This window comes from Xenia sp. Carnegie-2017, unplaced genomic scaffold (genome assembly GCF_021976095.1).
Source record: "Xenia sp. Carnegie-2017 unplaced genomic scaffold, XeniaSp_v1 HiC_scaffold_14, whole genome shotgun sequence".
Taxonomy (NCBI): domain Eukaryota; kingdom Metazoa; phylum Cnidaria; class Anthozoa; order Malacalcyonacea; family Xeniidae; genus Xenia; species Xenia sp. Carnegie-2017.
In genome coordinates, this window is record NW_025813447.1 from 847631 (window position 1) to 871331 (window position 23701).

The window sequence follows — 23701 nt, forward strand, 5'->3', positions numbered from 1 at the left end:
TTTTTATCACAAATTATTATTATTGAAAATTTTAATAAAACTTTAAAAAAAACTAGCCATCTTTGAATTCGGTAAAGAGTTTTTCTGTATGTATAGTTCTGGAAATTATCATCTTAGACTGATCATAAACACCGAGAAATATAGCACCACCAATACTTATCCATAGAACACGTGGTAAAATGCCAGAAAACAACCTGAAGACACAAAAACAAATCATTAGGGCGATTCTCAGTTCCGGATGAATACTGTAAATCCGTTGTTATTTTTGGCGATAAGCGTTTACAACAATTAAAACCTAACAAAGTATACGATATAAATTGTGTGCTAAGATAAATTTACCTAAAACATATGCTGTTAAAGTTATTCACTAGTCTTCACTGAGATATAAAAAAGCAAATGTGCCGCGTCACAAGTGTGACCAATGAAAATGGACGCTTGGCCTAAGGCCTTTTCGCCAAGTTCCACACTTGTTTCGATACATTGATACGGTAAAGTAATAAAAACACATAAAATACTCAATCAAATAACCCTAATTTAAACTGAAATGGACATATTCATACTTTATAGATAACACAACAAAGGTCGTTTAACAATATTTCCATCCAGGGGATTGCACATTAAGTAAATGAATACATTTCGTGAAATGAAGATAAGAGAAAAAAATCTTTTATACCTTTTTATACCCTCATCTCTTCCAATGAGAATCAAAGCTTTCAATGCATTTATCTTGGTGATGGGAGAGTCTTTCTAAATGATGTCACATCAAACAATCGATTGCAATGTCTTAACAACCATGAGCGGGAAAAAAGAAATACTTCACATCAAAATTACTCAACATTTGGAAAAAAAACGTCTACCTCAGCTAGCATAATTCTTGTCTTGGTGACGTCAAGAGGTGTTGTCAAGGCAGCAGCTACGCCACCTGGCAATTACCAAAAACACGTGAAAAGCGGATTGATTACCAAACGTATGTACTTTATAGGTGCCTAACACAAAAAGTCACCTTCAAAAAATTGCTTTCTCATGTTTCCAATGAAAAATACTACAGAACTGAAATTGTACCTGACAATGAACCACAAACAGCAGATTGCCAAGCTTGAATTGGCTCTTTTTGTTGTTTCGACCATTTTATCTAAAAATTTAAGAAATTATAGAAACCATCCATTATCTGAGAGGATCGGACGTACATAATTTCCATGATTTTCATGGACAAAACTGAGGAATCACAACGATCAATTTGGCGTATCTTGTACTTCATGAAATATTAATTTAGATCAAACAACATCAGCAACCTTTAGGTATTCCCACAACGGGTACTGAATGAATGAAAATGGCACCTTAATAAAAGAAACACAAGTTATAAAACTTCAAACAATTCAAGGGTGAAAGGCACGAATCGATGTTCGGTTATGATAGAAATAAACAGTAAAAGCCATTTGGACAGTTAAAAGGAAAGCCTATCTAAATAGATCAGTCATGCGGATTGCCTCGAAGCAAACTTATCAAGATTAATATTCATATAAACATACAGTCGCCTGCCTTATGACATATTTGCATACAATGCTTGCCTGAGGCTTGTGAGCTAGAAAATAAATCACACCACATTTGGCATCGTTTAAATCGACTACGAAAAGTGTATATATAGAGCTGTTTTCCACTTGGCGTTACTGACATCATCATGGTTTGCAGGAAAAATACACGACTAAAAATACGCTAGCCAAAAATAAAAATAGACATTTGAACCTTCATATACATGCCGATAAGACTCGTGCATAAACTGTGGCCATTGTCAAACTTTAAATCACAATAATATCACATGGAAAAGTAACATTTAAACTTCACTACTGCAAAGACGACTGCTCATTATTTAGTCACATTCTTCAAAGACAAAGTTGAGAAAAACAACAACAGAAGGTAAGAGGTCAATATTTTTCTAAGGCATGTCTTTATAAAACAGAAACACTGTGTGCCTACAGTATATCAGTTGCAAAACCACAGCGATTCTGTCAATTTCTTATTGAAAGATGAGGTCGTGAGGTGAATACCTTTCAACAACCGTAATTATTGTGATAGACGTCGACGCCTAACTATAGTCTATGATTATGCATTAAGGAGAGCTTATTTTTGGAGGCAGATACGGCTGTTAACTCGCAGTTTGGTTTGAATGGTAGTTAGATTGATAAAAAAGGCGAGGAAATCATTATTCGGCTCAGTATAAGACGGTTCGTGACATTCACATGCTCACTTTTAAAAGATCGAAATTTACATATGAAGAGAACTTAAAGACCATGCAACAAACACAATGCAAAATGTCAAAAAAATATTTTTTTTAGATTTCTTATGACTGTCAAGTCGAATACATTGACGATATCGGAAAACATGAATGTATCAAAGAAAGAAAAGACGCACAAAACAAATACAGCTCACAAGGCATTTAAAACAAGCGAAACAGTATCAAAGAAAGGATTTATATTGCAGCTTTCAAATGAACAGAAAAAGAGATGCGAGGTAATCGGAAAAATTCTTTGTACGCTTGGAGACAACTTGGAAAAGTACTACGAGCAAAACGGAGGCGAAGTACGAACCGGAAAGACGATAAACAATCACACAAAGGTTCTTTTCACAAAAAATGCATGAATGCACGATAAATGTGCATTGTTAGAGTGTAAATTACAAAGATGTAAATTAAAACTTGTTGCTTTTTAATAACAAAATAAACAAACCTCACGAAACACCGTGCTCCAGTAGCCTCGATAGAAACCCTTAAAACCCTAAAAATATTCACCGATTTTACAAAAATGTTTATGACAAGAATTCTTGCGCTGCTAGTATTCTTATTGTATGCTGATTGATTTAAAAACGACTCCAATAAAATTATAACATATCACTTTTTTTAGAGAAACCGAATCATGTTCATTATGCAAATGACATTAATATGACATCACATTACATAACAACATTTTACTTAACATTCATAGAGTTTTGCCTTTATTAAATATGAATATGTGTTACGGCCAAAACTTCAATTTTTATGACAAAGTTTCCAAGCTTTTTTCTCAAAGCTAACTATGTATGCATGCGATGTCATAACTAACAATTTATGATGACCAAATAACTTAATTCTAATTAAGGCAATTTAGTTATGAAATAGCAAACAGAAAACTGCACAGTAAAATTTTGCGCCATAAACACTCTAAGTTCTGATAAGCAAGAAACATTCTTAAGTAGCAGACATTGCAAACCTCTTCTTGTAATGTAAATTTGAAAGCTTCTACACTTGAAAGTAATTTATTTGCTTGTGCTCTCTGCTTCACCATCTCAAATGGAACCCGTACACCATTGGAAGTCTAAAGTCAGCAAATCTAACAGTTAAATTGACACGAACATTTGATGAGGAAACTAGAGAAGTTTGTTCAGCAGGAGATAAGTAGTCAATGCTAAGTTTGTGACAATTTGTAAAATATGGTCACTGGAAGATCTGAGTCTTACTTGTGTATATTTTGAATTTTTCAGCTTATTGCATTCATAGTGACAAGTCTTACTTACTAACTCTCCAATGCCAGCAGCCACCATGTTTACAACAACATTGAATGATGTTGCATGTGGATCTGCATGAACCATCCTCTTGACAAGTTCATATGTACAAAAAAAGGTCGCAGCTAAACAAAATAGCAGGAGAAGTTAAATGTAGTTTTGATATGCTCCTAAGTCTTGAATGTATCCTCCCCTCTTAAGGTAACCGCTCCTTCTAAAGTAGTCAACTTTTTAACACTTGTCAAAAAACTGCTAAAGTAACCTCCCTCTTCAAAGTAACCTCTCCCAAAAAGTAACCTCCCTCTTCAAAGTAACTCCTCCCAAAAAGTAACCTCCCTCTTCAAAGTAGCCACTCTATTTACAGAACTGTTAAGAGCTTTAACACAATCACACTTAATGCATTCTGTACAACATTCTAAACAATAAAAAATTCTGTAAATTTTTGTGAACTCCTGCAACCTTATCCAATTTTAAGTGCATTGAAAAATACTGTTTATACGGAGTGGACCATGGGTGTTAAGAGCAGCTGAAAATATATAAAAACAACTCAAAAATTTCATCAAGTGCACTCCAAAACCAAATGTCCCTTTGTAAGTAGCAAACAATTTCTAAATTTACTCAGGCCTCTCCTTTTTAATACTCTACATATCCAAACTAAACAATAAAGACATTAAGCAAAGCCAGCCTGTAAATGTCCTAATTGATAATTCCTCCCATGAAAAGTTGATTCCATATGGCTAATGCACACAGAAATATTTTCAGAACTTTCTGCCCACAAGCATGCCTTTCATTAAGGGTCAAAGAATTTTGGAAGGTTAATAATTTGTGGGTGGGGAGGCTAAATTAATATATTCATACGTTACTATATGTCATCACAATTGAATTCAATAAAAATCACTAGAAACTAAAGAAGTATAACATGCACATATGAATATTAGCCATATCAATTATTGCTCTTCCATGGTATCTGGAAGTATTTCTTACCTGAAGGAGTTGAGCCCACAGCTAAAGAACCAAGTCCAGAATAAAGCTTGTGAAATCCACCAGCTTTCCAAAAACCTTGTGAGGATTGAAACCTGGTCTTAATAGTATCCAAAGGGAATAATACAACATCCACGGATAATCCTGCAACAGCACCAGCCTGTCATACGATATAAATATACACGATAGCATAGGACAAGTGTCAAAGACTATAAATTGGAAACTTCATTTTAGTAAGTTCTTCTCATACCACTAACGGTAAAATGACTGTCTCGAACATTTCATAACATGTATTTCTTCGCAGAAATCATTAGTTCACTTCATCCACATTCTACACGGCTACACCACTACACCACTGACCACGCGAAAAAGCTATAAAATTGCCGCTAATTCCGCCATCAACTTGTTCATTCGTTCTCTTCAGGACACGATTGTTCAAAGCAGGTTGCAGCAATGTTGCGCTGCAACCTGTCAAGAAAACAGACAACAAAGCCCTGTTAACAATACTGTCTAATTTTCAAGAGTTCAGATGGTTTTTTTTCAACAAATGCGAACATAACCACTTTTTCAATGATGATGCCATCTAATGAATTGATAACAGCATGGTCGGGGAGTGGTACATAATTTAAAAAAATGGCGTATTGGTCTGCAAAAATTATGAAAAAATATGAAAAGATAACACAAGTTAAATACAACAAAATTAACTTGGATAAAAATTTATTGTATAGAAAAGTCAATTATTTTGCGAAATATCGATATATTTCAATGTTTCTCCTAGGAATAAAATAATTTATTATTTATTAATGAAATAACAAGTCTCAATTCTACATCCACTCTCTTAATTCCTATGTTTTCTTTTATTGAAAAGCAATAGATTTCTAAAGAAATGAATAACGATAACACATCAAAACAACACAGCACAACTAAAACTTGTCAAATGATTTGCTTAAAATAACTTGTTTGGTGATTATCTAGTGTGATGTTTTGTTTAGTGACTATCATTATGTTAGGTCATGTAACAACGAAATGTCATACTACAAAGACGAGTAACAACATTTTTCCTTATTTTCATATTTCATGATAATTTCTCTTTGCTTAACCACCACAGTAAATACAAGCAAGTTTTAGTATATTTTGGCAAAGATGACATGTTTTGACATCACAAAGATGACAACAGATGACAGATGAATTTTTCAGGTTCATGAGAAAATTGCTTAAATTGTCCAGCAAAGTGCGAAGATCATATCTACATTTAAAGATGTCAACGTCAATCACAACAAGAATAAGTTGATTCTCCTTTTGAATATTTTGTCTTAACTAAAAGCACACTTCATACAACACATTATAACAGTATTTTACTTAATCATTGGCGTCAATCCTGTGTTAATTGGTGGGGGGACCATATTCATATATCTGCTGTGCCTGGCTAATTCCTTTTCAAAACAATTTCATTTGCAAAAGAAATCAACCTGGCATAACAGAATATATGAATATGGTCCCCCCTAATTATCGCAGGATTGACGCCAATGTTTATTTTAATTACAAAAAAATGCTAAGATTGTCAAGTGCAGGCTGTGCGAAACTTAATTTATTCCAAAATAGGTGGCAGAAGTCTATTTTGGAATAGCTACATCAATTTTTTTTTCAGAAGTTCTTTCCTAAATTAAAGAGCGAGGGAACTCTCTAATTTAGTTAGAATGTTGGAAATCCTTTATGCTTTTCGTTAATGACATTTACACTTTTCATAATCGATCAAAGTTTTTTTTTATTGATCATCTGCAAACACCGAAGAATCTAAGTCAAAGATTTTGTCGTTTAAAAATCATTTCTCTAAGTAAAGCTACTTAGTCCAAAAACACGTAAAATAAGTTACTAAACTTACCGTACGACTGAAACGTTAGCGACCATTGCAGTCCACCCACTGAGAGGCCACCTCGTTCTAAAAGAGACACAAACAAGTAATGAAAAAGTTGATGACAGACAGAAACAGAAACCCACTTACAGTCCTAGCATCCTTTTCTTTATCTTTTCGTCCACTCTGCATCTGAAAGAAAAGCCTAAAGAACAAGTTAGATGCATGAAAAAAAAACAAACAAACATATACCCATGTCTTCTTCTTGATGTTCGCGTCCTCTGCGCCTGAAAAAATGCTGAATAACAAGTTAGGGCTGTGTCAAAATAAAAAAACAGGAAAACCAACAAACAGACACATACCGCAGTCAAAATCTGCATCTGTTCCTGTTTGACTGTAAAAATAATTGTTTAAATTCAATCATGATACACCATTAGAGCAAATGTACTTTGCAAAGCCAGCCGGTGTTTGCAGAAGATCTTTTAAAATTTTAATTGAAACTCGTAAATTTCGATAATTTGCGAGTAAAGACATAAATTATTTTAACTGCTATTTACACACTATTATAACATCCCTCAATGTTATAAAAGTGCCATTGACAGGTAAAATAAAGTGGTTAAATATTTAATGTCGACAGCTTTTAGAAATTACCTCAAAAAACGTTTAATTTAAAGATTTTGCAATACTCTGCCAGCGTATTGCAATTTCTTTTTGTGACTATATAATAGACTTATTCAAAGTCATCATTAGAGAAGCGAAATTTATAAATAGACTTATGGTAAATTAGACATCATTTCAATGTTACATGAAAGATCTGAACGCAAGAAGCACCAACATATTAACAAGTTAATAAGCATGGTAACAGATTTGGGTTGACTTCTATAACATTAGTCAATGGTATAGAAGTTCCAGTCAGTTAACATGAAAATACGCAGCTACAACAACTCATCTCTTTGATCCTAAATCTCCCAATTTTTTCTAACATCGCCAGCATGTTAGAAATAAGCAATAAGCAAAAGTGACTATTAAGCTACATTTACAAAATGATAACAGGACAGACAAATTGATTTAGATGTACAAAATGAAAGCATTGCTTTCACAAGTATAGTTCTCTGTCGATATCGAGGTCGAAGAACTTTTTCCTTCACTTTCATTATGTTGACGGCGGCTATTGTCTAGAAACAAAATACAGAAGCAAACAAAGCAAGTGAAATCAACTTTTAAATATATACGACATCATCGCAATTAATGAATAAATATGTTCATTACTAAAGCATCATTTATCGTTTCTGTCTGTACTTCATACAGATATTTCTTAGTACTTTAATATGGCACGTTGGTCAAATGTTTTAGTATAATGAACATAGCTTTTTTGCTTCTCCGTTCTTAGTTTAAGAGTTCTCTCAATATTTCTCACTTCACAGCCATCCTTCCTCTTTATTATCTTCAATTCTCAACCGTTTATTACTTTATTAAGTTCTTGAATTATTTGCCTTAAAAATGAATTTTCTATTATCTTGTTGTAATCGAAAAGATAATTTGATTGATTTAAACATCTAAAAAAGAAGCTTCTAATGCCAAAGTCATACCTGGAGCTGGTGCTATCCTTTGTCAGACCCGTCTTGCTAACACTCAAGGTAAAACTACTCAAAGGTATATGGTAAAACTACTCAAAGTGAAGTATATAAGAACAAGAAAAATTGACGTAAAATATTAAACAAAGACAATAAGTGAAGAGTCGACATTAGCATTGACGTAAGCACAAAATTAGACTGAGCTTCAGCCGAACGTTAAACAAAAGAAAATTTAGGGTTTTTTGTGTGTTTCAGTCTCACGAGGGTAAAAAACTTAAGGTTTCTCTCTCGTTCTTATTTCAATAGTAAAACTGTAAGCATGGTTCACACAAGTAAAATAAGCAGGAACGTCAAGACTTTTGTTTCTATTGCTCTAGAGGTTTATAAAGACAAAAACATTGGGATTTTTTTTAAATTTTCTTTTTGTTCTTCTTTTGTTCTTCTCTTAGCTTATGCTTGAATTTTTTCCTTATGCTTGCGTTTATGTCGATGCTTATCTCACATGCTTCGTTGATTATCTTTGTTTTGTCTTTTGTACACGCTTGTTCGTGTATTTACTTCACTCGTGTGAACTAGGCTGTAGACGTCATCAGTTATCTTCATTCAATTTAATTATCAAAGTTTTTAAACACAGAACTCAAATTTTCTCAGTCCAACGTTCATACGAGACTACGTCTCAGAAATATGCTAAGTTTAAATGATAATAAATGAGAAATAATAAGTTTAAAGAACGATGATGATTACTCTCTCATCAACCTTATTGGAAAGGACATTCATATTATTAGTTGCGTAGGCACTTTTCTGAAAATACTTCAAATCAAAATAGCAAATCAAATTAGAAATGAAAATTATTTCTACGACATTTGTGGATCAGTATAATTTCAATATAACACGACGACTAAACTGTTGCAATCACAATTACTTAAGTGTGTTTTCTTTTACAAACACAATATTATCATTTTCAATAAATTATAAACACAAACATTCTCCAATTATTCTCTTGCATTAAATTGTGCAAAGCAACTCAAGCACGGAGAAATCCATTGCACACACACATGCATTTTGTATGATATTACACAACTAAAAACTACTTTTCCATTAAAGATCAGTTATAAAAGAAAACGGTGTAAGTTCTACATTCCACCAATATGAACAGCTTTTATTTCCACAAACTCGTCCATTCCGTATTTCGATCCCTCTTTTCCAATCCCAGAATGCTTCACACCACCAAACGGTGCATACTCACTGGAAACAGATGGTGAATTAACACCAACCATACCTACTTCTAAAGCTTCTGCTACCCGCCATATTTGTTTGAAATCTTGCGAATAAAAGTAGCCTGAAAAAATGTAAAATCAATATAAGCGGATGAAAGCGGTTTACAAGCAGATGACAAGCATTTGTAGGTAACCACGTCCTTGGAAAAATTAAATACTGAACAAACAAAATACTAACTCTATTTCTGGGGCATACCTGCAAGACCATAGTACGTGTTGTTCGCCATAGCAATGGCTTCAGCTTCGTTATTAAATCTAAGAGAAAGAAATTTTTAGCATACGACAATGAAATATTATCTTCAGTTGGTCGAAGACATAACTAGCAGTAATCATGTTTTAATCATATAGGGGAGCCAATAGATATACATTCTTGATATTTAACAATACATCTTCATACAAGTCAAAGCTAGCCTACCTCAGCAGGGGAACAACTGGACCGAAGTTTTCTTCAACGCTAACAACCATGTCGTTTGTTACGTCTGTCAAAACAGTTGGCTGGAAAAATGATTCACCCAGATCAGTCATCCGGGATCCACCTAAAGCAACCTTTGCTCCTTGTTTTACAGATTGCTGTATGTGAGTTTCAACTTTGAGAACGGCTTTCTCATTAATCAGCGGTCCTTGAGTGGAGTTCTTGTTCAAACCATCACCAACAACTAACGTTTTCATTCCTTATAATAAGTAGGCATAAAACATTTTACTGAGGAACAGAATAACTGTGTTTACTGATTCAATGATAAACAGCTTTAACATGCACAGAAGACGATCAAAAGCACATATTGCAGAACTGATATGATTTCTAACATTCTTAATTGTCGCCATTCAGGTTCGCGTTCACACAAAAATGAAAAAAAAAGAATTTCGCAATGTCTCAAAGATAGTCAGAGTTAGAGTTATCAAACAGGAAGAACTTCTACAATAAAAACCTGGTCGGTGTGGATCGTGCTAACGAGTCAAAGAGTTTGTTTTGAGGAGTTTGTTACAAGGAATAACAAAATATTAAAACACTTGCGACGTTAAATAAAATCGCTGTTGCCAGCATGAACCAAAAGTTCATGCAAATGATGACTGAGCATCTGAAAATGATGAACAAAATTGCATTTTCCACGTAGTTTGTCATTAATTGCTGGATAGAATCATTACTTGAGCCCAGAAATCAAGCTAAAGATGCTTTACTCAACCTTCAACAAGCTTTTGTGTGAATTCTTCATAAACTTGTTCCTGGACAAAGATTCGATTTGGTGCAATACAGACCTAAGAAAATGGGGACACACAAATAATTCCATCACTTTAGGACGATGTTCTTGTTGAAGGTCGACTCCTACTGTCATTTATATAAAACACGTCAAACTATCCTGTCCTGTGTTTCTAACCTGTCCTGTGTTTCTAAACTTCGCGGTAAGAAGGCCCTGCGCAGCTAAATCAAGGTCCGCGCTGTTGAATACAATGAAAGGTGCGTTTCCTCCAAGTTCCATTGAAACTCTCTTCACCGTGTTTGCACATTGACTTAGTAATAACTTTGAATGAAAAAAAAAACGACAGAAAAGATGAAGAACAATCATAAGAACAAATCTCAGGAATGCTTCATCAAATACACAAGTGTTATTCAAGAGAGAGTGCAGTAATTTCTTAAACGGCAGAAGTACCTTTCCAACAGCTGTGGAACCAGTGAAGGAAAATTTTGTGACAAGACTGCTCTCCATGACAGCATCAGTCACCATGGAAACATTGTCACGTGAGCATGGTAACACATTGAACACTCCAGGTGGAATGCCAACTTCTTCAGCAAGCTAGTTCAATGAAGATTATTTTAAAGTTTTAACCAACTTGAAGGACTTTTGCATGTATTTATTGCACAAATACCTGAGCAAGGGCCAGGGCGGTGAGTGGAGTATCTTCAGAAGGTTTACATAATACTGTACATCCAGCGGCCAGAGCAGCAGAGGCTTTCTTTGTTATCAATGCAAGAGGAAAATTCCACTAAAATTGTAAATCACTTTAAAAACATGTATAAGAATCTGTCTAAATTAAGGTAGCACCGAGAAGTTTCTATTTTGAGGGCGTTCCTTCCACTTCCCCACCCCTCCCTACAAAAAATGGCACAACCAAATGTAGTAAACATCCTTTTATGCATACTAATATTTTAAGTTTTGCAATTGAACACCATAGTCTGAGAAATATTTTGAGAAAGAGAAGATGACTACCTCCATTTGCTAGCACCAATGATTTTAACGAGTTCTCCCATTTTTAATAAGAAAATAATAAAAAAAAGACATCTGCACTTATGCCATAAATCATCAAAATGTTATATAACATTCTACCGGAGTCCAAAGAGCTGCAACACCAACTGGTTGCTTCATCAGTATGATTTTTGTGCTAGTCTGAGCTGAAGGAATCAATTCCCCATTTATTCTTTTTGCTTCTTCGGCAAACCATTCAATAAAAGACGCTCCATAATATACCTCTTGATATGCCTCAGTAAGAGGTTTACCCTATGAATACAGATTATGTCCACGAGTTTCTTCATAGTAAGACATTATCAATGTAGAAAAAACCAATCCGAAAAGCTTCATGTTTTTTTTAAAATCATTCGTACCTGTTCTAATGTCATTACTTTGGCAATATCATCCACCCTCTCTAGAAGAGCTTTGTGCCATTTTTGTAAGAATGTGCTTCTTTCCTAAAGACAAAAATCAGAACAATTCAAATATTCATATCTATCTAGAACCAACATTTGTGATTAAACAACACGTGCCATTCAAATCAGGGATTATATGTGTGTTTAAAGTTAAACTGCCACATGTAATGACAGCAGTCGAACTCCAATTCATTTCCATTCAATTCAAGGCAAAAAATAGCTCAAACCAACCTATGTCAATGCAAGCACACACTTTAAATTTTAAAAAGTTTTGTAATGATAACAAAAAGGTATCTTCAATTTACGAGGGGCTACTTTTCATCCACGGCCATAAAAAACTATTTACTTCTAAGATTGACGAAAATGATATAAAATGTCATTAAAAACCTTCACAGACGTTGCTTTCCAGCTTTGAAATGCTTGGGCAGCGGTAAAAATAGCTTTTGCAACGTCGTCGTGATGAAGATCCGAGACGTCTGCTAATTTTTCACCGTTTGCAGGATTAAACACAGGAAAAGTTACTTCGCTCGAAGCAGATTGCCATTTCCCACCGATAAATGCTTTGTAGTTCTTCAAGTATGGTACATGTGTTCTCGCAAGATTGGAAATGTTACGTAAACTTTTATACTCAGACATTTTATGTTTCTTTGTCTGTTTCAACTAGTACGAGATCAGTATTACCTAAGCATAAATCTCCGTTTTGTTTAAACTTATTTTATGGAGCTTTCTCATGCGTTTCGTTGATGTTGTTTGACGTTAATGCCAGGAAATCTGCCAGATTATGACAGGCTTATCAAGGATATTGCTAGCAGTTCTTGAAAAACAGATATCATATAACACAGCAGGAGAAACAAATCTGGTCTTTTATTTGATTTTATTTCATTTTAGGAAAAATTATTCAGAGAAATATCTCCACAAATGCATATAAAATGACCATTTTTCACTCATCTGGATTTCTGAAAATGGAAGAAAGATAGTTTGAGTTAGATACGATTTCAAACAGAAAATATTTCATTACATCAAATACCTAAATGCAAAAGTTGAAAACATTCTGATAGTAAATACATACCGTACTTGAAGACAAACGAAATATCAAATAATTTCCACTTTTACCAGGTTGATAAGTTACTGAAGAGGTTGAGGAGGAGCCATGAGGTCAATGTCTGAGAACGTTCTTGCACCATAAACTGCTAGGATAAAAATCGTGGTGTGCTTGATAAAACGCCTGAAAATTGATGAGAAATGGACACAATTTAGAACTATTTTCCAGCAAGAAAAAAAAGATTGATCCATACCATTTCATTGGATTTTTGTATAAATCTACAATATGATCAACGACACCCATGGGTTTGCCTTTTAAACTTGGTTTCGAAGAAGATTTTTTCATGTTTTTGTTCAGAATTCAGCACTCCGAAGACGACCTTTTTCGAAGAGACCTTTGGCAGTACTTCATGTAATTTTGTTTGGTAAAGTGAAGGTGCATTGAGTTTCAATCCAGCAAATTTGCGGTCAGAACCAGGAAATGACGTCACTGCAGTATGTAGTGTATCACGAGATCAACCATCCATCGCGTATCGTTGCCCTTCGCTTTACTTTATATTTTTTCAAAATTCTGCTGCTTTTTTTGTGTTATATTCATCACAGACTTGCACGAGTTATTATCAAACATAACTACGTTGATTTTTAACTCCCAGGAGTTCGTTAAGGTATGGAAGATGGCATTAAAAAATGCAATATATATCGTGTTCTTTTTTGTCGAAATTGGTTGCTTTTTTAAATCGAAAATCATCGATGTTCATTCTCTCATCGGATTGGATATTTTCCATTGGCTTCTCGGTCCATTTTATTGCTTAATATACAAACTATTTACTATTACCACTGTTGTATCGTTGTTTCGTAGCGTCTAGATATTTGATGATGAATTTTCCGGATAAATTATTAATTTGATAATAACGTAGAGTATTTTACTACGTAAAGGTTAGAAGCATCTAGAGTATTATGTTGCTTTTATTCAGTTGTTCTCTGTGCATATTTGGTTGTGGAAAGTTTTTGAGGCTATTTATGTGGCTTCACGAAACCTTCTGTATAATTTTACAAATTATTACCATAAATTATTAGATGGAGCTTCATTGTATATTATTCTCAGATCTCTTCCCCGTTTTAATTAAATCATAAACCTTCATTCAGTAGAGTTCAAGACGTGAATTAAATTTTGAAAATGTCTTCAAGAAAAAAGGTTCTGTTGAAAGTGATAATCCTGGGAGATAGTGGGTAAGGACACATGGTAAAATCAATTAAAAATATATTGTATCCAAAGTGAACTTATATTTGTTTTCATTTGAGGGTCGGTAAGACATCCTTGATGAACCAGTATGTAAATAAGAAATTTAGTAATCAGTACAAAGCAACTATTGGTGCGGATTTCTTAACAAAGGAAGTAATGGTTGACGATAGGCTTGTTACCATGCAGGTTAGTTTGACAACCCTAAACATTGAAGTTTTGCTGATGATGGTTCATATACAATGGAGTTTTAATGAACTCTAGATTTGGGACACAGCTGGACAAGAGAGATTCCAAAGTCTGGGTGTAGCATTCTACCGCGGTGCAGATTGCTGTGTCCTAGTATTTGACGTAACTCAACCAGGATCATTCAAGACTCTAGACAGTTGGCGTGACGAGTTTCTTATCCAAGCTAGCCCTAGAGATCCTGAGAACTTTCCGTTTGTGGTGTTAGGAAATAAAGTTGATTTGGAAAACAGAGCAGTATGTTCCTTGTGCAATTGTTTGCTTATTATTTATGGATGAAATATCCATCTCATTTTCTCCCTTTATCAAGGTGTCTGCTAAGAGAGCGCAAGGTTGGTGTCAAGCAAAGAACAACATACCGTACTTTGAGACGAGCGCCAAAGAAGCAATTAATGTAGAACAAGCATTTCAGACCATTGCAAAGAATGCGCTAGCTCAGGAAACAGAAGTGGAGTTATATAATGATTTCCCAGATCAAATCCACCTTGACAACAATACAAGTAAACCAAAAGATGGCTGCGGTTGCTAAGGATGTATCAGAATAAGTAATTCATAATAAAATATAAGATGAGAATCTTATTTATTTGAAATTCTCTGAACTTTCATGTATTGATCAACCACTCATTTATTTTGGATTGTTTATAAAATTGAATATAAACATTCTTCACCTCCGGTTTGCACATGTGCATGTTTAACTGATTTCCCCTTATGATTTTTCAATTATAAATTTATTCTGCTTCATTATTTCTCTGTTTTTTAAAAACTTCTAACAACACAGCCTTGAAAACAACTGTTCAAATCATTAGAATGAATAGAATTCAAATTGTAGTGTAATCGATTACAGTAACTTTGTATTCTTTAATTTGAAAAATAAATGCAGTTGAAATTAAGGCATATTCATGAAGTTGTTGTTAAAATTCTGCTAGCCACGTGTAGCTGTCCCAGTTACTGGTTTGAGGATTTCAAAGAAACTCAAATACATTTAGCAGCAAGACATTTTATGCTATATCTGTATTTCAAAAAAGGTAATCCTCTTTCTGACTGGGTAATGAAAAAGTAATTATGACTACAACGAGTCAGTATTTTTTGAGCTGTGTACTATCTGAGATCTGACTACTCCATCGCGCATGTCTATTAGAGCTTGCATACTTAGTGGTTCCCAAACCCTTTGCGTGAACATTGGCGAAGATGATTTGACCATGGATGTTAGTATTTCAGGTTTGACAGGCTTCAAATGCAAATCACTTTCAACACGGTGTAAACGTTTTGAGAACTCTCCTTTACACTTCGCTTTTCGCTCTGTCAAGAACACAAGGTTTGAGAAGCCTTTAGCCACTGGGAGCTGTTTTCGATGAGGCAATTTGGGAATGTATTCATGAGATGTGTTGATTTGAATAAGAGGGAGTTTACTTTTTTGCATGCAACTTGATAATTCTTCGTTTTCTGTCTGAAAGTACAAACGAAATCGCATTTACATTCTAATTATGAGTCTTAACAGCATTTCGAATTAAATGGTTGGATGAAAGATTTGACAATCATGTGGAATAAGGAATGGAGTTTCCTTCGACATTGTCAGAGAATTTTATTTAGGTAATAAAGAGGCTTTCAAGAATGACATTTAATTGAAAGTTTAACTTCAAAGAGAAGAAATGCTTACTTCACGTGTAATGTCAAACAGTTATTGACCTGGATTACCTCAGACTCGGGGTAATATCTTCGAATACCATCATCGTCAATATTTTTTGTATAATGTGGTTCTGCTGTAACTTGCAACAATAACTTCGTCTTATCTTTATTAACGTGTGCTATACGATACATAAGATCCTGACGATGCCGACGGTATCGTACGTCCTTGAGCATCTCACTTTCTTCAAGACTTGTAATTTCCGGTGCCTATGAATCAAAACTTTCTTCAATGTCGGAACATAAATATGTGATTATAGTAGAAGTGTTTGGGGCGGTGAAAATATATAAAAGTTGCTGTGTTTATTGAAATAATGGTGTAATAGGTGTTGTTTTGTAGGTCTACAAACATTTCCTGAAGAAAAACAATGATTAAATAGAATTAGCACCTCTTCTTCGCTGACAAAATTTCTTTTCACCGGAGTTATATGACGTCTTAAGCATTCCCGGATAAAACAGGCGTACGCATTCTAAAAAAGGCAAAACCACGACAGACTGTCGATAGATACTGGACGAGCTTCGAGAATGGTTTTTTTAACATAGGAAAATAATAAAAGCTTTATTTAACGTTGATTACTTCGTAAAATCATCCCTACAGTCCGTTGCCTGTAAACATTGCGTTTATCACAATTTGGGAAAAACATGGCTAAAGCAGCTAAACTGCTGTAACTTCGTTGAGACGAGACTTAAATTGTCAGATTTATTCACCTTAACATCAGGTAATATCAATGCGTCCTTATTGAGGAGTTTTTGTCGAGAATAAGCTCTTAATGCATCCCATAATGCCGCTGCACCTTCGTGACCTTCTAAAGATAACACAGAACTTTGACACTTTTCATAACACTATTTTAAAAATAGACAGCGACTCTGTTAACAGTTCAAAGATTTCAAGAAAGTCATACTTTGCCTTGCAATTGAGAGATCGAATTGTTTTCTCGGTTTTTCTTTAACACTCGGGTTCAAAAAACCGTCTGCATCATTGCCAAACAACCGTTGAAGTTGAACTGGTAACGGTTGCACTCGCAATTCGTGAAAATCCGCGTCCTCTATTGCGGACCTTTCTAAGAAATCTGACAAGTTATCTTCAGAAATAACGTCCACTCTCGAAGAAACTTCTGAAAGTTTTTCTTCCATTAATAACATCGGCGGCTCTTCCTTAGGCTTTTCTTCGACAACCGTTACCTTAAAAGTCTTCACGTTATTTTTTTTTAAAGCCGTCGAATTCTTCCCGGGGTACAATTCATCTACAATTATAGACATACAAATTTTAAATGTTTCGATAAATTGCTACGTATGTACATTTTCTTAGTTCTAACAACCATTGTGGCAATAGGCCACGAATTATTTGACCTCTTTTCAAATGATTTCTTTTTGAATATTTTTTCTTTTGCGATTTGGGCAACACCGTCTTCTTGTTTTCTTTCTAAAGAAAGGAAAGACAGCTATTGGTCTCAACCTCGTTGTCTTCCATCAACATGCTGCAAAAAGACGACAAACAATTCCTCATTACTTTTTCTTGTGTATTTTTTTCAAGGATCAACTCGTCTTGTTTCTTTATCATCTCGTGCTGTAGTCTCACTCGATCGTGCAGCGTTTTCTGTTTTCGTTTGCGTTCTTGATCTTTCACAATATTCCACATTTTAAGCATGTTAAAGGCTTTCTAACAATAATACGACATAACACGCGCATATCATGTAAAGCAATATGTTGTTGTGTCCTATCTTGTTACAAAAACAGTTATAACTTTTCAAATGAGGCACATACACACAACAACTGTCTTAAAACATTACAAAATGCTCGAAACCTTGTTAACATCAGTTGTATTCCTTTCTTCATCTTCAATGGAGTCCCTACGATACTTCTCTCTTCTGTTCTTCGACTTTTTCACTTCGTGACAATTCATCGCTTCAAACTGATCGCTAATTGGAACTGGATGTTCCACGCTAAAATGGAAAATCCGTAAACTTAATGGATATATAATGGAGAAAAATGATGAAACGTGAATTTATAGCAGGCAATAACAAGATAAAAGCTGAACTCCTTTATTTTACAAAGCGATGATACGTATATATTTAAAGAGAGCGACGCTCAAAAGCCTTTACACAATCCAACGATGTCAAATTTTTCAGAAACAATACTTGATTGTAAAATTAACCATATATACAAGATAACAGGATTATATATGAAATAAGATGGCATCAGTCACAAGTACTATCCTCCATGATCTACGAGCTATTATCAAACATTTGTCAAATAGTCATTACAAATTTATTATTCAACATTTACCAAGAATCTTTAACCTCCCTATTCACTTCATATTGTGGGAGATATGTTTTAAGTAACGGCGGTAGAGTGGACGAATTCATATTTTTCAAGCATAAAGATGTTTGAAATTACTTTCATCGAAACTTTTCTCAATAACCCTAGCCTCCATATTGGATGAACAATAACAACTGTTGCTACGGTAACAAAACAACATCCACGTTTACCAGGGCCTGTAATATCATCACGAAACAGAAAATTGCAACCTAATGTTGCAACTTCCATATTGTGCCTTGTCATGAAATTTCTACAATTATACGAAAATATAATCAATGTTTTGCCAGCAAGTAACAATAAACGTGTATAGGCATGGCCACATTGGCAAAGTAAAATCAATTTTTAGGTAAAGCAAGACACAAATAAATGAGAAATGAATTTCCAAGTCCTCATACATAACACAGAACAAAATATATTACATTAAAATACAAATAGATACAGCTCAAAGAAAACTAAAGAACTCACTGCTATTGTTATATCTACAAACTGTTAAATATAGGGAATTATGTGACAACTAAAGTGAGCACTTGATGTAAGCACTTGATGAGCCTCAGTGTACATAGTTATCTATCAGTATCCTATGCATAAAGACCTACTTTCATCCTATGCTCTCATGATCTTTCATTAACAATTAACAGTCTATCTTTACCCTGAGCTAAGCCTTACTTACCTGAGCAATGTCAATGTTGAATTTGAAATAACAAATAATAATTTTAGACAGTTAAAAGAGAAGCAGGAATTCTTCAATCAATATCTTCTAATGAATGGTTTGATATCATCAGGTGGGATGACAGACTGTTCCAATGGTGCTTCAGTATCAAAATTTTTCCCAACACGCAAGCTGGGCTGCCTCATATTCCTAGTTGGAATTGGCAATTCCAAATGATGGGCTGGTAACGGCTCTTTGAAGAAGTAAGGATGAAGCAATGCCTGGAATATTGTTTGAATTGAATCTGGACTTTTTTTTTATCAAAGACAAGCCATAAAACAAGAAGACAATACTATGTACAGAATCTATTACATATTTAAGAAGTTAAAAAGCCATAAACTTACTTCAGATGCAGGTATTCTTGACTTTGAGGGATAAACCAAGAACATTTTCAGTAACTTAATAGCCTTTAGTAATATAAATAAATTTTAAAAAATTCACAGCACATGAATATATTTATTGGTTGATTCTATGAACCTCTGTGCTTGCATCAGGCACCAATTTTTCCAAGGGAATTGCTGGCATCATAGGAAATGTTATTTTGTTATAATCAGGAAGTTCTGTCATTCCCTGAAATAAAGATTTAAGATATTATGAATATGAAACTTGAATTTGATTATTAGAGCATTTTGTATACCGGCCAACTGGATTCATCAGGAGTTCCCAAAACTCGTAAAACACAGCAAAGTTGGTCAATATCATTCTCTCCCTTCAAGATAAATAACATAACAATTAATTTGATACTCTTTACAGTATTAATCATGAAAAATCTCATATGAACTCACAGGAAATAGTGGAGAATTGTTCAAAAGTTCACCAAAAATGCAACCGACAGCCCTTTAAATCAGAAAGAAAAGAGGCTAGTTAAAAAATAACAATTTTAGAGAACATGTTTCAACTATAGACACACCCACCACAAGTCAACCCCTTCATCATATTTTCTACCTCCGTATAGCAATTCTGGAGCTCTGTACCACCTTAATATTCATCACAATGATGATTAATTAGGTTATTTAACAATGCAATGGACAACTGAGAATAAAATTAAACAATGCAAAAATATTTTGAATTCAATGTATAGACAGTTGATGCTAAACTATAAAACCTTGTGGCCACTTGGTGACTGTACAAGCGGTTCTCCTCCGAAGAATAGATTCTAGCCAAACCAAAGTCAGCAATTTTTAAATGCCCCAAAGAACTGATGAGAAGATTAGCAGGTTTTAAATCCTGACAGTCGAAGAAAAGGCATTATTAATTTGGTCAGTGAGCAATTGAAACAATATTATATTTCAATTACCCTATGGATAATAAAGTTTTGATGACAATAGGCAATTCCTTTGAGTAACATACCCATGTAACTCTTAATCTGTGCCTATAATAAACACATAATGTAAATATGTAATACATTTAGAAAACATGAAATACACAAATTTACATACTGCAGTCAGTGGACTGTCAGAATTCCGAAGGACTTCAGACAAATCCGAGAACATGTACTCAAACACCAACACGAAGCCAGCTCCATCAGGAAACACATCAAACAATTGAACAACCTGTAAAATTACAACTATTGAACTACATCAAACTCAACACTACATGTTAACAGCACATTTTTAATTAAATTGACTAACAAATTGATTTTCGATCTCTTGAAGGGCTTTAATTTCTCTGAAATCAAAGAAATTACAAAGTTACAACAAATAAAATCCAACGCTGATCATAACCATACAAATTCCCTTTTGCTTACCTTAAAGCTTGGTTTGGAATACCATCTTCGAGTTTTCGTAAAGGAACTTTTTTCAAGGCAACAACCTCGCCACTCTAGAGATAGAATAGTATGATTATGTATGTTTACACCTCATCATCTTAAACCTTATGTTTAAGAATTGCTTAAAATCTATTGGATACAAGTTGTACCTGAATGTGCTTTGCCTTGAAAACAATACCGTGAGCTCCTTCCCCAATACGACCGAGTATATTGTACTGTTCCATTTGTTTTGAAGAAAATCTCAGACTAACTCACTTTTCGTCTTTTCTTGTCCTCCATGTTATGACGGTGGCAATGGTTGAACGTGATTGGTTCATAACTAAATTCTGGCAATTCTATTGGCTGCGACTGCGATGAACTAACAAAGCCATGACATGATGTTTCCAGTGTGTTTATATTGCTAACTCCTTTCTTCTCTGTACGTGCGGTCGAGTTGTCGTAAATTGTTTTTTGTTTTATGTGTTTTTCATCGCCATATTTTCTCCAATTGCCTGTAGCAATAATGTGGAACCCGCTAAGCGAAGGATACAACAAGTATTCAATGTGCTTTTCAAGTTTTCAATCTGAAATTGCTCCATTCGGAGACGGGTATATGGCTAGTGCATTTCGTTGTCATGAAGGAGTCTGTGTTTAGGTTTTGTATCTAATTTTCGTTGGTATCTGTTTGTATTTGTTTGTTTGGAATAAACTGGTTGTTCTTTGTCGTCCTATTTGTCTAAGCTAGAAAATTTCGCTGATGATGTCAACAAGGCGAATATGATAAAAACATGAAATCATACACTTGAACTGAAGCGAAAATCTGGCATATTTCGAAGCAGTATAAAGAAATCGGAAAAAACAAAATTTTTGGAGATTAATGTATGTAATATATCTGCTCTCTTATGCCAGCATTCAAAACTGTGCAAATCATTGGTCTTAAGACCATAAAAAGAATTAATAAACAGTTTATTCAAAGGTACGCATGCGTATTACATTTTGTTCAAAAACGTGAAGCACTTGAACAGGATACGGTTCAAATATGTGAAACACGTGAACAGAATGTGATTCAAACACGTGAAACACGCGGAATGTCACTTTTTACCTGAGTAGGTACAATTGCACATTTGCCATACATGTAAACAGCAAATATAACTAGGGTTGCCCCAGCTACAAACTTTAAGTTAAGTTGAAAGGAAAAGAAAAACACTGAGACAAAACATGATATGATAATGGCTACTGATGTGGCAAAGCCTTTTAAAATATTGTCAGCATACTTTACAACTACCGCAACTAGCAATCCCCCAAATGCCTGGTTGAGGACCACACACCAGACTAATTTTGTGTAACCATGGAAAAATCCATCTTCTTGCACTCTTGCACCATCTTTACACCACATACCAATCAATCCAATGACAATACCATATAGCCCCATTTGTACATTTCTAATCCAAACTCCTGCTTTACCACTTTTCAGGATTTTCTCAAAATATACCCCTAAAACAATAGATTTCTATCACAGTATCACGAGAGCAAACAGCAAATCTCAAATCCCAAAGCCGTACCAGCAAATCCAGAACAAATGGTTGAAACTATGACTGCATTAAGACCAATCCATGGATACTGTTTTCTAGTAACATCTGAGATTTGTTTTTGGTTGCTGTCAATATTCTGTACTTGAACAATAGCAACACCCACAAACAACATGACAAGAGCAAACCATTGACCATGTTGAAGAGTTTTCCTCAACATAAACACAGAAAATAATGCTGTTGTTAAGATCTTCAGCTGGTAAGTCACCTAAGGCAAAGCAAGCAAAATATTTGCATAACAAAGAATAAATACATGAAGATTATGGCTACAAACACCACATTTTGTATTTTCATACAAGTATTCATAAAGTACCTACCTGAAAAGTAGCAGCCTCCAGATTTGAAATAGCAACATACAATAGATTATTTTGCACAGTGTATATGAGCGAAGGAATACCTAATTTTAATGTATCAGTGATGTTTCCAAAGATGGAACTGTACAAGAAGGATGCCCAATTTACAATGTTGCCTTTGTGTTCAATGAGGATGATTATCAAACAGGCAACTAACTTAAAGAACTCTGTCATAACAACGGCCGTTGATGTAACATAAAGTTTTCCTCCTGTCATTCTTGTGTATCGCATTGTAAGGATAAGGGAGGCATTTTGAATCACCAACACTATAAGACTTATTGATTTCATACTGAAGAGACCCCTGGATACTAAAAAAGAACGATAAACATTATACATTGTCATGGTGTGCGCAAATCTGTCTTTTAGAAACAACTCCTCGTCAAAACTCCTGTGAAATGAATGTCTAAAGCTTTGTTCTGCTTGATTGCAGTACCTTGATTGCAGTGATACAGACTCTAATGCAAATATTAAGATATTAAACGTCTACGTACTCTGTGTACGATCGAAGGTACATCAATATTATTGACAAATTTGAAATTTCAAGAAAAGCTGATAAACTACGACTTACCATCAGGGGCATTAGTTTTGTCGGTTTCTTCGCTCGAAGTTTTGCTTGACATCATGAAACTCAATGAATCCAATCAAAAATTCATCCGTTCCACAACATCACTTGCACTTGCCACGTTTCTAAGGCCGCTAGACAAACGTCAAATGCGAGCCTTTAATAATTATTAAAATATATTACAATTAAATAATGAATGACGTAGACATAAATTATTAAGCTATTTGAACTTTGAACGAGAACTGGAGTGGACGGCAAGATGGTGCCAAACTAGAGATGATAAGCACGTGGATTTATTTACGCATATTATGAGCGACGTTGGTCTATTTTCACGTCTAAGAAACAAAAAAATTCCC

The 23701-nt window shown here is 34.5% G+C and overlaps 6 protein-coding genes across 10 annotated transcripts in view; 1 reads left to right on the plus strand and 5 right to left on the minus strand.

Moving 5' to 3' along the window:
• Positions 1-23281, minus strand: LOC124434887 (S-adenosylmethionine mitochondrial carrier protein-like). Its single transcript, XM_046984824.1, has 12 exons — positions 23271-23281; positions 4879-5098; positions 4766-4833; positions 4519-4675; positions 3547-3659; positions 3243-3347; positions 2724-2771; positions 1293-1337; positions 1063-1132; positions 858-922; positions 674-747; positions 1-194 (listed from the first exon to the last, which is right to left on the minus strand). Exons 3-12 carry the CDS (start codon positions 4793-4795, stop codon positions 53-55), a joined length of 849 nt encoding a protein of 282 aa, XP_046840780.1. The 5' UTR covers positions 4796-4833; positions 4879-5098; positions 23271-23281; the 3' UTR covers positions 1-52.
• On the minus strand, positions 8793-12531 carry LOC124434881 (succinate-semialdehyde dehydrogenase, mitochondrial-like). The gene is made up of 10 exons (XM_046984814.1): positions 12244-12531; positions 11815-11898; positions 11540-11710; positions 11082-11198; positions 10865-11008; positions 10592-10735; positions 10400-10472; positions 9634-9889; positions 9415-9473; positions 8793-9280 (listed from the first exon to the last, which is right to left on the minus strand). Exons 1-10 carry the CDS (start codon positions 12490-12492, stop codon positions 9075-9077), a joined length of 1503 nt encoding a protein of 500 aa, XP_046840770.1. The 5' UTR covers positions 12493-12531; the 3' UTR covers positions 8793-9074.
• LOC124434890 (ras-related protein rab7) lies at positions 13397-15277 on the plus strand. Of its 2 annotated transcripts, none has more exons than XM_046984827.1 (5): positions 13397-13562; positions 14044-14127; positions 14200-14326; positions 14402-14620; positions 14694-15277. In XM_046984827.1, exons 2-5 carry the CDS (start codon positions 14075-14077, stop codon positions 14910-14912), a joined length of 618 nt encoding a protein of 205 aa, XP_046840783.1. In that variant the 5' UTR covers positions 13397-13562; positions 14044-14074; the 3' UTR covers positions 14913-15277. The 2 variants fall into 2 exon arrangements, with proteins under 2 accessions (XP_046840783.1, XP_046840784.1); XM_046984828.1 differs by having other exon boundaries at positions 13400-13562; positions 14047-14127.
• Positions 15210-19143, minus strand: LOC124434880. 4 transcript variants are annotated; one of them, XM_046984812.1, is made up of 10 exons: positions 19056-19140; positions 18464-18635; positions 17871-18009; positions 17577-17726; positions 17417-17489; positions 16969-17310; positions 16775-16872; positions 16456-16536; positions 16079-16276; positions 15210-15830 (listed from the first exon to the last, which is right to left on the minus strand). In XM_046984812.1, the coding sequence occupies exons 3-10, from the start codon at positions 17967-17969 to the stop codon at positions 15450-15452; spliced, it is 1422 nt and encodes a 473-aa protein (XP_046840768.1). In that variant the 5' UTR covers positions 17970-18009; positions 18464-18635; positions 19056-19140; the 3' UTR covers positions 15210-15449. The 4 variants fall into 4 exon arrangements, with proteins under 4 accessions (XP_046840768.1, XP_046840767.1, XP_046840766.1 ...); XM_046984811.1 differs by having other exon boundaries at positions 16775-16869; positions 18353-18635; XM_046984810.1 differs by having other exon boundaries at positions 18353-18635.
• Positions 18764-21573, minus strand: LOC124434885 (cyclin-dependent kinase 20-like). Its single transcript, XM_046984821.1, has 12 exons — positions 21012-21573; positions 20842-20915; positions 20726-20762; positions 20534-20647; positions 20392-20466; positions 20200-20321; positions 20009-20071; positions 19880-19931; positions 19732-19803; positions 19572-19664; positions 19439-19501; positions 18764-19315 (listed from the first exon to the last, which is right to left on the minus strand). The coding sequence occupies exons 1-12, from the start codon at positions 21084-21086 to the stop codon at positions 19133-19135; spliced, it is 1023 nt and encodes a 340-aa protein (XP_046840777.1). The 5' UTR covers positions 21087-21573; the 3' UTR covers positions 18764-19132.
• The window catches only part of LOC124434884 (UDP-galactose translocator-like), a 6635-nt gene continuing 4639 nt past the window's right edge, over positions 21706-23701 (minus strand). Inside the window, exons 2-5 of the mRNA XM_046984820.1 lie at positions 23352-23479; positions 22748-23091; positions 22404-22638; positions 21706-22335 (exon numbers count right to left, since the gene is read on the minus strand). Of these exons, the coding sequence (XP_046840776.1) occupies positions 21908-22335; positions 22404-22638; positions 22748-23091; positions 23352-23406 (1062 nt within the window). The 5' untranslated portion in view covers positions 23407-23479 and the 3' untranslated portion in view covers positions 21706-21907. The remainder of the gene's footprint in view (positions 22336-22403; positions 22639-22747; positions 23092-23351; positions 23480-23701) is intronic.

Coding starts and splice junctions, on each gene's coding strand:
- LOC124434887 (XM_046984824.1), bottom strand. CDS start 4,795: ATGTTCGAGACAGTCATTTTACCGTTAGTG. Junction 1,133..1,292: donor CGTTGTGGGAATACCTAAAG/GTTGCTGATGTT, acceptor TTAAATTTTTAG/ATAAAATGGTCGAAACAACA. Junction 923..1,062: donor TGTTTGTGGTTCATTGTCAG/GTACAATTTCAG, acceptor GGTAATTGCCAG/GTGGCGTAGCTGCTGCCTTG.
- LOC124434881 (XM_046984814.1), bottom strand. CDS start 12,492: ATGTCTGAGTATAAAAGTTTACGTAACATTTCCAATCTTGCGAGAACA. Junction 11,711..11,814: donor AAGTAATGACATTAGAACAG/GTACGAATGATT, acceptor CTGTATTCATAG/GGTAAACCTCTTACTGAGGC. Junction 10,473..10,591: donor AGTTTAGAAACACAGGACAG/GTTAGAAACACA, acceptor CCATTTTCTTAG/GTCTGTATTGCACCAAATCG.
- LOC124434890 (XM_046984827.1), top strand. CDS start 14,075: ATGTCTTCAAGAAAAAAGGTTCTGTTGAAAGTGATAATCCTGGGAGAT. Junction 14,128..14,199: donor ATAATCCTGGGAGATAGTGG/GTAAGGACACAT, acceptor TTTTCATTTGAG/GGTCGGTAAGACATCCTTGA. Junction 14,327..14,401: donor ATAGGCTTGTTACCATGCAG/GTTAGTTTGACA, acceptor AATGAACTCTAG/ATTTGGGACACAGCTGGACA.
- LOC124434880 (XM_046984810.1), bottom strand. CDS start 18,432: ATGAATTCGTCCACTCTACCGCCGTTACTTAAAACATATCTCCCACAA. Junction 18,010..18,352: donor AGGGAGGTTAAAGATTCTTG/GTAAATGTTGAA, acceptor TTTCCATTTTAG/CGTGGAACATCCAGTTCCAA. Junction 17,490..17,576: donor AAAAAAATACACAAGAAAAA/GTAATGAGGAAT, acceptor TCCTTTCTTTAG/AAAGAAAACAAGAAGACGGT.
- LOC124434885 (XM_046984821.1), bottom strand. CDS start 21,086: ATGGAACAGTACAATATACTCGGTCGTATTGGGGAAGGAGCTCACGGT. Junction 20,072..20,199: donor AGTCACCAAGTGGCCACAAG/GTTTTATAGTTT, acceptor ATGAATATTAAG/GTGGTACAGAGCTCCAGAAT. Junction 19,804..19,879: donor ACAATTCTCCACTATTTCCT/GTGAGTTCATAT, acceptor TTTATCTTGAAG/GGAGAGAATGATATTGACCA.